The sequence below is a fragment of the Pristiophorus japonicus genome, chromosome 13 (genome assembly GCF_044704955.1).
Source record: "Pristiophorus japonicus isolate sPriJap1 chromosome 13, sPriJap1.hap1, whole genome shotgun sequence".
NCBI classification, from domain to species: Eukaryota; Metazoa; Chordata; class Chondrichthyes; family Pristiophoridae; genus Pristiophorus; species Pristiophorus japonicus.
Window position 1 is genome coordinate 36,996,895 of NC_091989.1, and position 13,269 is coordinate 37,010,163.

At 43.0% G+C, this 13,269-nt stretch overlaps 1 protein-coding gene across 3 annotated transcripts in view; it reads right to left on the minus strand.

Moving 5' to 3' along the window:
- LOC139278518 (voltage-dependent calcium channel subunit alpha-2/delta-1) overlaps window positions 1-13,269 on the minus strand; it is a 794,302-nt gene that overhangs the window by 22,508 nt on the left and 758,525 nt on the right. For all 3 annotated transcript variants that reach the window (XM_070897372.1, XM_070897370.1, XM_070897371.1), the window contains 6 exons: window positions 13,052-13,204; window positions 11,166-11,218; window positions 9,525-9,580; window positions 7,249-7,378; window positions 6,040-6,152; window positions 2,040-2,122 (listed from right to left, as the gene is read on the minus strand). In XM_070897372.1, coding sequence (XP_070753473.1) covers window positions 2,040-2,122; window positions 6,040-6,152; window positions 7,249-7,378; window positions 9,525-9,580; window positions 11,166-11,218; window positions 13,052-13,204 — 588 coding nt within the window. The remainder of the gene's footprint in view (window positions 1-2,039; window positions 2,123-6,039; window positions 6,153-7,248; window positions 7,379-9,524; window positions 9,581-11,165; window positions 11,219-13,051; window positions 13,205-13,269) is intronic.

The window sequence follows — 13,269 nt, forward strand, 5'->3', positions numbered from 1 at the left end:
ACCCCACTTTTTAAAAAAGGAGGGAGAGAGAAAACAGGAAATTATAGACCGGTCAGCCTGACCTCAGTAGTGGGTAAAATGATGGAATCAATTATTAAGGATGTCATAGCAGTGCATCTGGAAAATGGTGACATGATAGGTCCAAGTCAGCATGGATTTGTGAAAGGGAAATCATGCTTGACAAATCTTCTGGAATTTTTTGAGGATGTTTCCAGTAAAGTGGACAAAGGAGAACCAGTTGATGTGGTATATTTGGACTTTCAGAAGGCTTTCGACAAGGTCCCACACAAGAGATTAATGTGCAAAGTTAAAGCACATGGGATTGGGGGTAGTGAGCTGACGTGGATTGAGAACTGGTTGTCAGACAGGAAGCAAAGAGTAGGAGTAAATGGATACTTTTCAGAATGGCAGGCAGTGACTAGTGGGGTGCCGCAAGGTTCTGTGCTGGGGCCCCAGCTGTTTACATTGTACATTAATGATTTAGACGAGGGGATTAAATGCAGTATCTCCAAATTTGCGGATGACACTAAGTTGGGTGGCAGTGTGAGCTGCGAGGAGGATGCTATTAGGCTGCAGAGTGACTTGGATAGGTTAGGTGAGTGGGCAAATGCATGGCAGATGAAGTATAATGTGGATAAATGTGAGGTTATCCACTTTGGTGGTAAAAACAGAGAGACAGACTATTATCTGAATGGTGACAGATTAGGAAAAGGGAAGGTGCAACGAGACCTGGGTGTCATGGTACATCAGTCATTGAAGGTTAGCATGCAGGTACAGCAGGCGGTTAAGAAAGCAAATGGCATGTTGGCCTTCATAGCGAGGGGATTTGAATACAGGGGCAGGGAGGTGTTGCTATAGTTGTACAGGGCCTTGGTGAGGCCACACCTGGAGTATTGTGTACAGTTTTGGTCTCCTAACTTGAGGAAGGACATTCTTGCTATTGAGGGAGTGCAGCGAAGATTCACCAGACTGATTCCCGGGATGGCGGGACTGACCTATCAAGAAAGACTGGATCAACTGGGCTTGTATTCCCTGGAGTTCAGAAGAATGAGAGGGGACCTCATAGAAACGTTTAAAATTCTGACGGGTTTCGACAGGTTAGATGCAGGAAGAATGTTCCCAATGTTGGGGAAGTCCAGAACCAGGGGTCACAGTCTGAGGATAAGGGGTAAGCCATTTAGGACCGAGATGAGGAGAAACTTCTTCACCCAGAGAGTGGTGAACCTGTGGAATTCTCTACCACAGAAAGTAGTTGAGGCCAATTCACTAAATATATTCAAAAGGGAGTTAGATGAAGTCCTTACTACTCGGGGGATCAAGGGTTATGGCGAGAAAGCAGGAAGGGGGTACTGAAGTTTCATGTTCAGCCATGAACTCATTGAATGGCGGTGCAGGCTAGAAGGGCTGAATGGCCTGCTCCTGCACCTATTTTCTATGTTTCTATGTTTGTATGTGTTAGAAATAGTAGAGAAGATTGGAATGGATGGTTCATATGAAGAAAGACCATGCAGACATTCTTTGCTGTAATATTCTATAATATACAGGAGAAGCTGTGATCCTGTTGTCATCAACAGTGTGCTCCAGTTTACACAACTACTGTTTTTCTTAACTCAAACTTATTGCATGAAATTTGAGATCAGCAGAGAGATATATCCATCCATTATGTAAAAACTGTCTTGAAGAACATGGATATAGAACAGCCTTATGGTATTATAGAAAGAGTGTGCATAGGAGAAGCTAGGCTCCAAGCACTGGGGATAAACTTCAGTCACGATTAACCAAATTTCATGCGTGAAAGTAGAGTATTCGAAGAAAGGATATCGAAAGCTGCAGTTAATTTTATGTTAACATTCCAAAAGAGTTATGATATGTTATCAAAATAAAGAAACTATGGCCCAGAGCAGTATCACATTTGTACAAAGTTGCTATCTGAACACAACCTCGCCAGATGCTACATATTACAAGTAGCCGACAGCAAAACTCCAAGATATTCATTTACTGCTCGATTTTCTTCCTGAATCCTAACCTTGCATACTTACACGCTCATCAGAATCAAAGCATACATCGGGACCTTTCCTGTGTCTAGGGTTCTGAGCTAAAAGACATGGATCAGGTCCATCAGCTGCAAAGTGTAATTAAGGAAAAACAAACTATGAAAGAAAACAAAATACACCCCATAACTGTTCACTTTACATTATTCTCCACCTATTCATCATTTCGTCAACTGAAAATCAATTGAGTTGGTGTTTTTGCACGCTCTTTCACATTTAACCAATTAGTGAGGATTTATATGGTCTATAGTTGAAGGGAAATTGGTCAAGGCAGCAGGGTTGCCTGCAATTCCCACAGAGATTTTTTGTTTGGTCCTTTCAAAATGAATGCATTCAGGAATGATCAATTGTAACATTACTTATTTTATGTAGCCTGGGGCCTCTCTCAGTCTCCCGGCATATCACCAGTCATCAACTGTGTGCACCATATTGAAACTAAAATTCAGGAGATTGGGAATAAATTAAGATTTATAGAATGTGTCAAGAAGGGAGAGAGTGCTCAATGGGCCTTTTACAGAAGCAGATTATAAAAAATGATTGAGATGCCAAGAAAAAAAACTGGAGAGGACATGGGACCCAAATTTTCCCAACCCTTTTTTCCGGCACACTCACCCGAGATGCGGCGACTTTGTGCACTCAAAACGGCGTCAAAAAACGTACTCACGATTCTGGCCGCTTTGCCGTGTGTCCCAGGTCCTGGCATGGTGTAGAAAGTGGAGTGGGGGACGGAGCTACAGCCCTGCACCGAAAACAATGCCGGCAGCTGTCCGCACGCGCAGTGGAGTCTGCACGCATGCGCAGTAGCTCCTCGCCCTCCCAGCGCATCCTGCAGGCTGTGAGCAGGACCTGATGCTCGCCGCCCCTATCCCTGGCCAAATGGTCTCCCACACCAGCCCGTGAGCTATTGAACAAATGGAAACCTGCTGTGCTAACTTGTTTCTGGCAAAAATATGGGGAAATTGTTTCTATTTTACACATCTTTTGGGAGTATCGTGGCATACAGCCTTTGGAGCCAATTACTTACAGAGAATGGAAACATCGTTCAGCTTAATTTGTTTTTGGGAGATCCCTGTACAGGTAAAAAAATGATTGTAAAGCAGACCTGTAAAAATGTGCAAAGTAATGAGTGATATGAAAAAACCCCGGTACATGTAAGTAGCTGCTTGTGTTATTTAAACTATTGTGATTGTGTGTTTGCAGAGTTCCTTTATTTTCTTTTAATCTTTCCTTAAAACCTTGTAAGTCTTGGTGCTTTAGTTGCAGGTCTTCTCTGCTTCCTACTATTTTTTATTTGTTATTGAATGCTTTTTGTGCTTTGTTTAGTGCTTGTAAGTCTTGGCGCTTTAGAATGTACTAGCCTGCGCTGATTTCTTAACTCTCCGCAAGAGTTTTTTGTGCAGCCACAAGTGACCACATACGCTGGCCTGTTAGTTTGGAGCAACTATTAGCTGTCCAAACTGGCTTAAATGGCCAAAACGGCTGGTAACGCCCCCCTTTTGAAAAAAAAACTCAACTTGAAAAAAATCCTAACTAAATCACTTATACTGGCGCAAAGTAAATGTGCAAAATGGGGATTTTTAAGATACTCTAGAAAAATCAAGTTGCTCCAAAGAAAACGGAGCAACTCCTGGGCAAATTTGGGCCCATTGATCTAAATGCAAAACATAATTCTAAAAAAACAAAATCTTAGGATCTAATAACAGCAATAGGGCAGTCAGGGAGGAACTTAAGACCTGAAGGAACCCATATGGAGCTGAACAGGAGAATGAACAGGTCATAAAACAAATTCTTGGAGGATTTTTTTTTTTAAACCAAGCTGGACATATATTCCATCCAAATGAAATGCGCCTCAAATGTTATCCAGGACTTCACCATAAGTGAAGCAGAGATTTTAAATAAAACGAAAGGACTGAACCATCAAAACAAGAGATGAGAGTTCTGAAGCACTGACTGGTACTTTCTAGGAATCAGTGAATACTGGGGAAGTTCCAACAAACTGGAAAGAGACAAAAGTATTTCTAATATCCAAGAACAGCGACACAAGCCATTCTGGCAACCACAGAGCCATACCTAGAAACTGAAGGGTGATCTGTAGCTGTTCAACAATAGGAACATAGAATCAATAATCAGGGAAAAATGAACTGTATGGATAACCTCATAAATAGCCTAAAAAGAGTAAATACTGCCTGAAACTTAGCCGTTTGAGGTAGTGACATCCCAAATTAATGGGGAAACCATCAGACAGTGCACTCAGACTTCCATAAGACTTTTGTTAAGTACTACATGGAAGACTCGTCAAGAGTGTGAGCTCGGTGGGCATTGAGGGGAAGACATGGATTAGTAACTGACTAGCGAGGAGAAAGCAGAGAGTAGTCAAGAGCTAGACCACATTGTTTGGGGGTGGGGCGGTGTGAGTATTGAGTTTGCCTCCCCAGGGGTCTAACCTGGGGCTCCTTCTGTTCCTGTTCTACATCGATTCCCTGGACTTGTAATCTTAATGAAGATAGTTATTGAAGATCACATCAAGCTATGACTCAGCCGAGGCAGCCTAGGATGTTCAATAGCAAATTAAATTCAATATGGACAATGTAAAGGTATTGTATATTGGAAGTACAAGTAGGAGGCACGTGCACTTGACAGGTAGGATGGAACTTGTCAAGAATGAAGTTGAAACAGAGGAAGGGATTGTAGGAATGGTGCCCCATAAAATGCCCAAAAGATGCCTTCAGAGGAACTACCTGAAATGTGACTAAAATTGAGTTTTAGTTTGAAAGCTGGCTACACAAAATGGAATTGAGCTGTTGAAGTTAATGCTGGGGAAAGGCTTTTAGCTAACACAACCTCTCAGCTAGTTCAAGCCATTGAAAAGTCATAAACTAATTAAAGCTTCCAAGCTAAGTACTCCAGAAGGGACTGTGTTTATACTACAGACATTCCTTCCTAGTATGAGAAGCCATTATCCCAAACTCGAACCACTCATCTAATTCTAAATGGAATATAAAGATGTCACAGCTCCCCATTTGTGTGAAAAAAATGCTTGAGAAATGCGCGATTGATAGGGAAAAGGCCATAAAACTGCAGACACAAAGTCAGTCATGCTGGGGGTGAAGCCATGTCAATGACAGTTGCAGGACTCCCCAGATTTATCAGGTTTGATTCACAGACAGGAGGGGGGTCAAGATCTTCTAGCACAATCTCAGTCTAGACCCCCAAGTGAGCCCTATTTCCTTCTTTTGATAGTAATAGCACACTCCAACCAACCCTACACCAGATCCCTCTGCAGGCCAGAGATGTGGAAGCTCCTGATGAAGGGAGTCTCCAGCCCACCTTATACCTTTAGCTTTGGTTGAGATGGGCAGAGGCTCCCAACAAGACCTGCATGAATTTCTATGCAAGAAATTGGCTGATCCAGGGCCTGGTTTAAATTGTGCCTCACCAAAGTTATTGTGGGAGTGCACCACAGGGGTTGCAAATTTTTGGCCTCCACCTTCTTTAAACACACTACTAAAATGATCCGTTACTACTATTAATTCCATAGTTTAATATTCCAACTGTCTTGCCGCTTCACAAAAATGGATCTAATAAAGGATTTCCAGTAACCATTTTGAGCCTGCAACTCACGGGATTGGCAGCATACTCCAGCATGTGCTTTCTGGGAATATTAAGATAGATCTCAAGTCTAGCTTTGTAATCTCCAGTCTGTTGGCTATGCACTGGCAACTGATCTGGAGGAGGATGTTGCAGCCCATTACATCCCAATATCAAATCATGTAACATTTTTATCATTTGTGATTAACAATGCCTCTTTTATTACTGTGCAACACATACAACAATTTTGAGTTGACTCCACATCTTTGAGCAGTGATAGCATCACTATTGCAATCACATTAGTGCCCCATTTGTAACTACCATTCCTAATCGCCCATTAAACTACTGTGCTCGGATTGAAAATAGCCCTTTAGTACAGCATTGGCCCAGGAGAGGATACATTTTTGTTCTGCTTGCATAAGAGGCTTTGAGTCACAGGACTGACACGTGGGCTTACTCTCCACCAATATAAACACCAGGTTAGTCTTGGAGAGCTTCTCCGCATGGTAAAGCCTAAAAATTAAACAAATAAATCAATTTAATATTGAGCAGAGTGAACACAAAAAAAGTAATAACTTTTGATCAAAAATGATTTTGTGAAAAAGGGGGATGGATGTGCATCATGTCAGGGTTGACGGATCAAAGATTCTGATCAAAGGATAGGCCATTACGCAGCCATTTTAGTCTCACTTTTAGGGTTAGATTTCATGGGGATGAAATTGATCTTCACCAGTCACATGAAATTGACTCTCAGTCGATCAGCAGCCTCTTTTACACCACGCCCAATTGTCTTTCCCATTGACTTCCAGGGGTGGTGTAAAATGGGCTGCTGATTCGCTGGAAGCTCATTTCGTTCCACTGGTGAAGACTAATTTCACCTTCTTATTTTTAATATTAACAAAAATAACCACAAGCATTTTACCCAACCCCATTTCTTTTTTACACAACCTACAGTCGGATCCCATATGGCACACATCAGCATTGTGTCATTAATAGTGAGGCACCGCCTTTCATGAAAGGTGTCTCGCAAACTTCTTCCCTATGATTGTCAAATGGTGCAACGTAATTTAACAATTTCTGTTAAATTGAATTGAATTTCTTGCTAATTTTATTACAACAGTAAAAATGAGCATGTAGCTCTCCCGCAACAAATGCAATGCTAATGTTCCATTTGCCAGGCATGCTCATCATGGGAGCAGCTTCGGCAGGAATAAGATGGAGATGTCATGAACCATGAGCTAGGTGATGTGCAGACACCAATGTCGCAATTGAGTCGCCTCCCTCCTTCCTGTTCAGTGTCAATTATTGCTGTGAAAATGCCTTGGCATGTTTCATTACATGGCAGCTTCTGCATAAATGCAAGTTGCTGTTGTATTTCTGTTCCTTTAGCGCTTTTATCTAGCCAAGCTAAGGATTTCTGTGCATTGGGGCCATTCACACTTTGCAATAACAACAACTTGCATTTATATTCAAAGTTTTAATGTAGAAAAATGTCCCAAGCTGTTTCATAGAGACGTAATCAGACAAAAATCGAACAATCTGAAAATCGCTGATCCAAGCCACATCACAAATAGAGTTCAACAGTGCGAGTGCTTTGTTGTAATCCTACCTCGAACAGTTACCACAGTCCACAAGCCCATAGAAGGAGGATTCATTGTCATAAAAGTAATACTGAGTCTGTTCAGTGATACAGCTCGACTTTGATAAAGGTTCGGAGAACTCCTCAGCATCTGCGTCAACTGCAAACCAACAATGAAAGGCGAGTCAATGTTGAGCTGCAATATTATTCTTCACACGGACAGGTTAACATGCTTATAGTCACTATAATATAAATGTACTGTCAGAATAAAGATTGTTGCATTTGTAGAATAAATCCTCCTAATAAATCCCTTTAACGGTGCATTCACACTGCAGGTGCAGCAGCATGAAGATATGTGCCGGCGTTAGATGTTAACCCTTGATAAGTTTCGGAGGAGGGCCACGAGACTGATACTTAGTTTAAAGGCCCATAGTTACCAGGAAAGGCTGAGAGAGCCAGGGCTTTTCACTTTGAAAAAAACATAGACATTGAGAAAATAGGATTAAGGTCTTTAAAATAATGAAAGGGTTAGACCCGGTCCAAGTGGGTAGGCTACTGGAGCTCGCTAGGTTAGGGAGGATCAGGGGAGATAAGTAGAAGATACAAAAACATAGATCTAGGTTAGATGCTGGGAAGTACTTTATTTCTGCAGCGTGTCATTGACCTCTGGAATAAGTTGCCGGCACATGTAGTGAGTGTGGATTCACTGCACGGATTCAAAAGAGATATGGAGGAGTTGCTGAGAGTGGCAAATATATCCACCTGTAGAAGATAGGTGGGTTATTGAGGGTTCTGTTACTCAGTTACCAAAAGAGTCTCCTGAAATTTGCTTGATCACCTTTGGGAGTCGGAGAGGAATTTCCAGAGCATTTCTAAATTGGCCTAAGGTTCTTTTTGCCTAACCCAGGAGATTACGTGGCTACCTGGGGCGGGGTGGTGGGTGCACGGGGAAGGTGGGGCCGATGAAGGGTGGAAGTTGTACCATGCCAAGTTGGGACAGGCTTGATGGATCTGCTGATCTTTTCCGATCCTTTTTTTGTATGTTTTGTGAGTCAGTGCCAAGAAATTTAGCTTGGAAGGCAGACACCCTGGAAGCAATTGTCTTACCCCATGTCTCACTTTAGAGTCAGCTCAGGCATCGACACACTGATCTACACTGCACAACTTTAATGTCCGTACAAAGTCAAAACTGCCCATCACAACTGCTAAACTTGTGGGCCCGCATTTTCTGCTGGAGTTATCCGGCTCTCCACTATCACTCCAATAGACAGGGATTGGAACTCTCTTATGGAGCTGCCCTACCAGCTTCCTGCTCTCCCATGTCACGCCTGGAATTTTCCATCCAAAAATAGGTGGGCTTAATGTAACAGCAAGTAAATGAAGGGAATACATCATTCAACAAATTACCCATCACTTGCGCCTCGGCAATGTCGAGAAACACCCAGGCATTGCTGGTGGCCAGAGTTGCCACGGCAACGGGGAGATTTAAAAATTAAAGGACCATGCCAGCCTGTACAGTCAATCGCCGGGTGATCGACTGAAGAGGCTTATTCGTTCAAAAGAATTTTGACATAATCTGATTGGCAGCACCAATGTTGCCAGCCACATTACAATGCAGCAGATCTGAGGCCTTCCACTGCCATTTTCCTGCACCCCTCAGGTGGGATTCACAACAGAGGCCCACCAAAAAAGTTTCAAATAACCGTAACCCTGGAAGATCGTTCATGGTCAAGGGATGGGTAGGCTCTCGCCGAGGGTTGCCAGCCCTCCTGGGTTCACCTAGAGTCTCCGGAAATTGAAGATTGATCTCCAGGAGCGCTGTAAGCAAACCAGGAGAAAAACAATTGTCTTTTTTTCCCCATTTTTTTGAATATTTTCACTTATTTATAAAAATTAGTTACAAAACTAAGTCATAAAAATATTGGAGATGGTAGGCAAAAGGCCGTTTGACTGAGTCAAGAATTATCCAATCAGGTAACAAAAAGTCTGTTAATTTACCAATTGGTGAAAGGAGATGGATTCCGATGAGGATGGAAGTGTCAAGTGACTAATAGCGGGACACTGGGGGCTGGGCGGTTGGAGACAGTAGATCATGTGATGAAACCTCCAGGAATACGCCCCAATAGAGTTAGCAACCCTACTCTCACCTGACCAAAATGTGCAGGGATTCCATCCAAGTGGAAAATCGTGGCCATAGTGCGAATGCACCATAATTCATTTCTCCTCTAATGTTTTTTCATTTATAATAAAATCTGCATAAAGGCATGTTAGAAACAGCAGCTTCCACCAAACAAATCTTCATGTACCTGCTTCAAGGAAGTGTGGGAAGGTAAGGCTGAGGAACACCTGCTGCAGTAAGGACCTAGACATCAATTCAGAGATAAAGAGTGAATGTTCGAACACTAGCGACAAAAACTGCAGGGTCGATTTCCCCCCTCACTGCCCGGGTAGTAATCTGGCTCGGCGGGTCACATGTCCTTTATAGAACCTGCCAGATGCTCATTCCACTGTGGAACAAAAATCAGGCCGGGGCTATAAAGGCCATGTGACCTGTTGCCCCAGATTCCTGACCAGGCGGTGAAGGTGAATATCTAACCCTTCTTGTTGAAAGCTGAATGCAGAACTTAGTAAATAATGACATATTTAAGCAGTTCCTAAGTAAGAATACTTAAAACAAACAACATTTGAAAAAATGATTAATGGCAGCTATATTAAATCATTTATTTTTCTTTCAACAATTATATTTAATTGAATTTAAACTCTATAGTGAAACAATTTATTCACTAATTTGTGTTACTGTGACATTTTTCACTAATATATAAGCTTATATCGAAACTGTCTCACAGCTAGAGCAGTCATAAAAAAACGTGGCCCATCCGCATGTCCCGATCCCAATGGCCTGCCTCTTCCCAGAGGAAGGTGCCAGCTGGTATAACAGCTACAAGATCGGCACTTATGAGGAAGGTCATTTGACATATCTTAGCTCATCCGTGCGAAGTATAGAAAAATAATGACATCTCCATTATTTTCAACTCCACTGCTCTGCCCAGGTTGGCTTTCTGGCCGAGGCTTTCTGCCTCTTACTTCTTTGTTGGTCTGGTACAGCTTGAGGTGGAAAGCTACAGCTCTGTTGCATCCCCTTCTCCCCACTGTTTTCCAGGAAACAACAAGCCCACCCACACACAGGCGGGTATATGTAAGCCACATGCAAATGAAGGAAACCTCAGCCTCCACTCTGTATCCTGCCATTTGCACTCCTCAAACCTGTTCGGCTCTCGCATGCAGTGTATGGTCAGCAAAGGAAGGGGGACTCACTCACTCTCGTGACAGTTACTCTGTATTTCCAGTAATATTTACATACTGCTGGGTGCACCCGTTTAAATTTGGAAAACTCTCCCATAAGAGAGCTGCTCACTCGTTGGTCCATAAATCCAAAATCGAGTCATGAGGAAGCAGCACTGAGAACAGGCCTTGCCGAACCATTGGCCACACCAACTTTAAACAGGTGAACCGAGCAACATAATAAAAAAATACACAGGAATAGAAGCAGAGCGACAAATTCAAACAGGCACTGAACCCATTTGATGAATCACTGCTGCGCAGGTTGGGGCAGTAACGCACTCTCAAAATTAACATTGGGTGAATGGCTGGACTCCTCTCCCGAACATGTGCAGGTGGAGCATACAGGTGCTGTAAGAAAGTTAGAGCACCATTAACAAAGTTAAATGCTCGACGAACAAGATTAAAGTCGGGCAAAGTTATCCCAGAATGTCTATCTGAATTTAATCTGTGGTCAAACCGCATGTCCAAAGCCTGAACCGTTACATATTTAATCCCGCCTAATGGCTGTTCAACTCACTGCTGCCTTCAAAACGGGGGTATTTTTGTCACGTAACTAGCTAATTGAAGTAAGGCTGATAATGTCAAAGTAAACTAATTTCACTTACCATGCCGCAGCTGATGCCCACCAACCTATATTCAAAATATCGACTATGCTGGGCTAAAAATGATTTAAGAAACAGCATTATTAATTGAGGAGATTATTGAAATCAGTAAGCAGTTTCCAACTAACCATGATTTTAAATGTTTAATATTAATATAAGATAATTCAGGAAGACATCATTCAAATTGCCAACACTTTTCCAAGGTAGATCAACATGTTTAAAATGGAAGGGGTATGGGGGAGGTGGTGAAGAGCTGGCTGGGTCTCTCCAGAAAGAACTAGTGAATTAATATATAGTAACAGATAACTATGATTCTAGGTGAATGGGGATAATACTTGGCAGAACAACAATGATCCCTCTGTCATTTTGTTTATTTTTTGTTTGCAGGACTCTACTGTTATATACTTGCAGTGTATTCCCATTCAGTCTGTAATGTTTAAGGATGAACAAGGCAATTGAAATCAATTCAAGTTCCCCCAACACAAAAAAAAACCTTGAAGTGTGTTCACACCCAGAGACTGAAGCTACTCCTGTCATTTTTTCTAAAGGTCACTATAAAGCATTACAGCCTCACAATATCATTGCTGCATCACTCATGTACGACACAACAATCCCACATTTAATAACATGTTCCCCCCTCCATGTTGGGAGGGTTTGGGGCTGAGGGGAAGGGCTGCCTACACTGGGAGTGCTGATCAAGCAGACTGCTTTGTCCTAGCTGAGGAACTGCAAATGGAGCTGAACACTGTGCAATCATCAGAGAACAGCCCCACTTCTGACCTTATGATGGAGGGAAGGTCATTGATAAAGCAGCTGAAGATAGTTATAGGGCCTAGGGCACTCGCCTGAGGAACTTGTGCAGTGATGTCCTGTGGCTAAGATGATTGGCCTCCAACAACCACCTTCCTTTGTCGCAGGTGTGAATCCTGCCACTGCATAGCTCCCCCCGCCCCGCTCCCCCCACCCACCATTGACTTCGGTTTGACAAGAACTCCTTGGTGCCGCATTCGGTCCAATCATCATCATCATTGGCAGTCCCTCGAAATCGAGGAAGACTTGCTTCCACTCTAAAAGTGAGTTCTCAGGTGACTGTACAGCCCAATACGGGAATTACAGTCTCTGTCACAGGTCGGACAGACAGTCATTGAGGGAAAGGGTGGGTGGGGAGTCTGGTTTGCCACATGCTCCTTCCGCTGCCTGTGCTTGCTTTCTGCATGCTCTCAGCGACGAGACTCGAGGTGCTCAGCGCCCTCCCAGATGCTCTTCCTCCATTTAGGACGGTCTTTGGCCAGGGACTCCCAGGTGTCGATGGGGATGTTGCATTTTATCAAGGAGGCTTTGAGGGTGTCCTTGAAACATTTCCTCTGCCCACCTGGAGCTCGCTTGCCATGCAGGAGTTCCGAGTAGAGCGTTTGCTTTGGGAGTCTCATGTCGGGCATGTGAACAATACCTCTTTGATTTCAAGGGCAGTCACTCGCATTTCATCTCTGGAATTCAGCACTGGTGTTAGAACATGCAAATCTGGAGCTGGGACTGATGGGGTTTGGTATGCTCCAGACAGAAGGCAACACTGCACCATATGGAGGCCCACAATTACATTTTGATGGGGCACGCTGTGCTTAGTGACATATAGTAAGAAAGTCTTGCAGTCTTCAACTACTTCTCATTACAATGCCAGTAAAACATATTGAGGTTCTTAAATTAAATGCAAATTTGGGAACAATCTCCTTGTAAGCAAAATTCTGTAAGCTAAACATAACATGTAGGTCTGTGCCTCCAGTGATGTGAAATTAAATCTGTTCCAGTTTGTAATTCTCCGACCATATGCAGGCATTGTCTTTGAAGTAAGGCGACATTGTGATTGATATCAATAACTTTAATTCACTTACAACACAGACCGAACGAAGCCCAGCTGCTGCTTTTGTCTCACTTTCTGGATCACACACAGACTGAAAATCATAGGATTTGTTGAAGGCGTACAGCGATGTGTTCAGAAGGCGTCTCATCAAACTTGGGTCAATCTCACCAAAGAACTTGCCAATCTGAAACGGCAACGGGAATTTGACGTAACTGTTCGGCCCACAGCTCATGCCAGAGTCTACCGCCA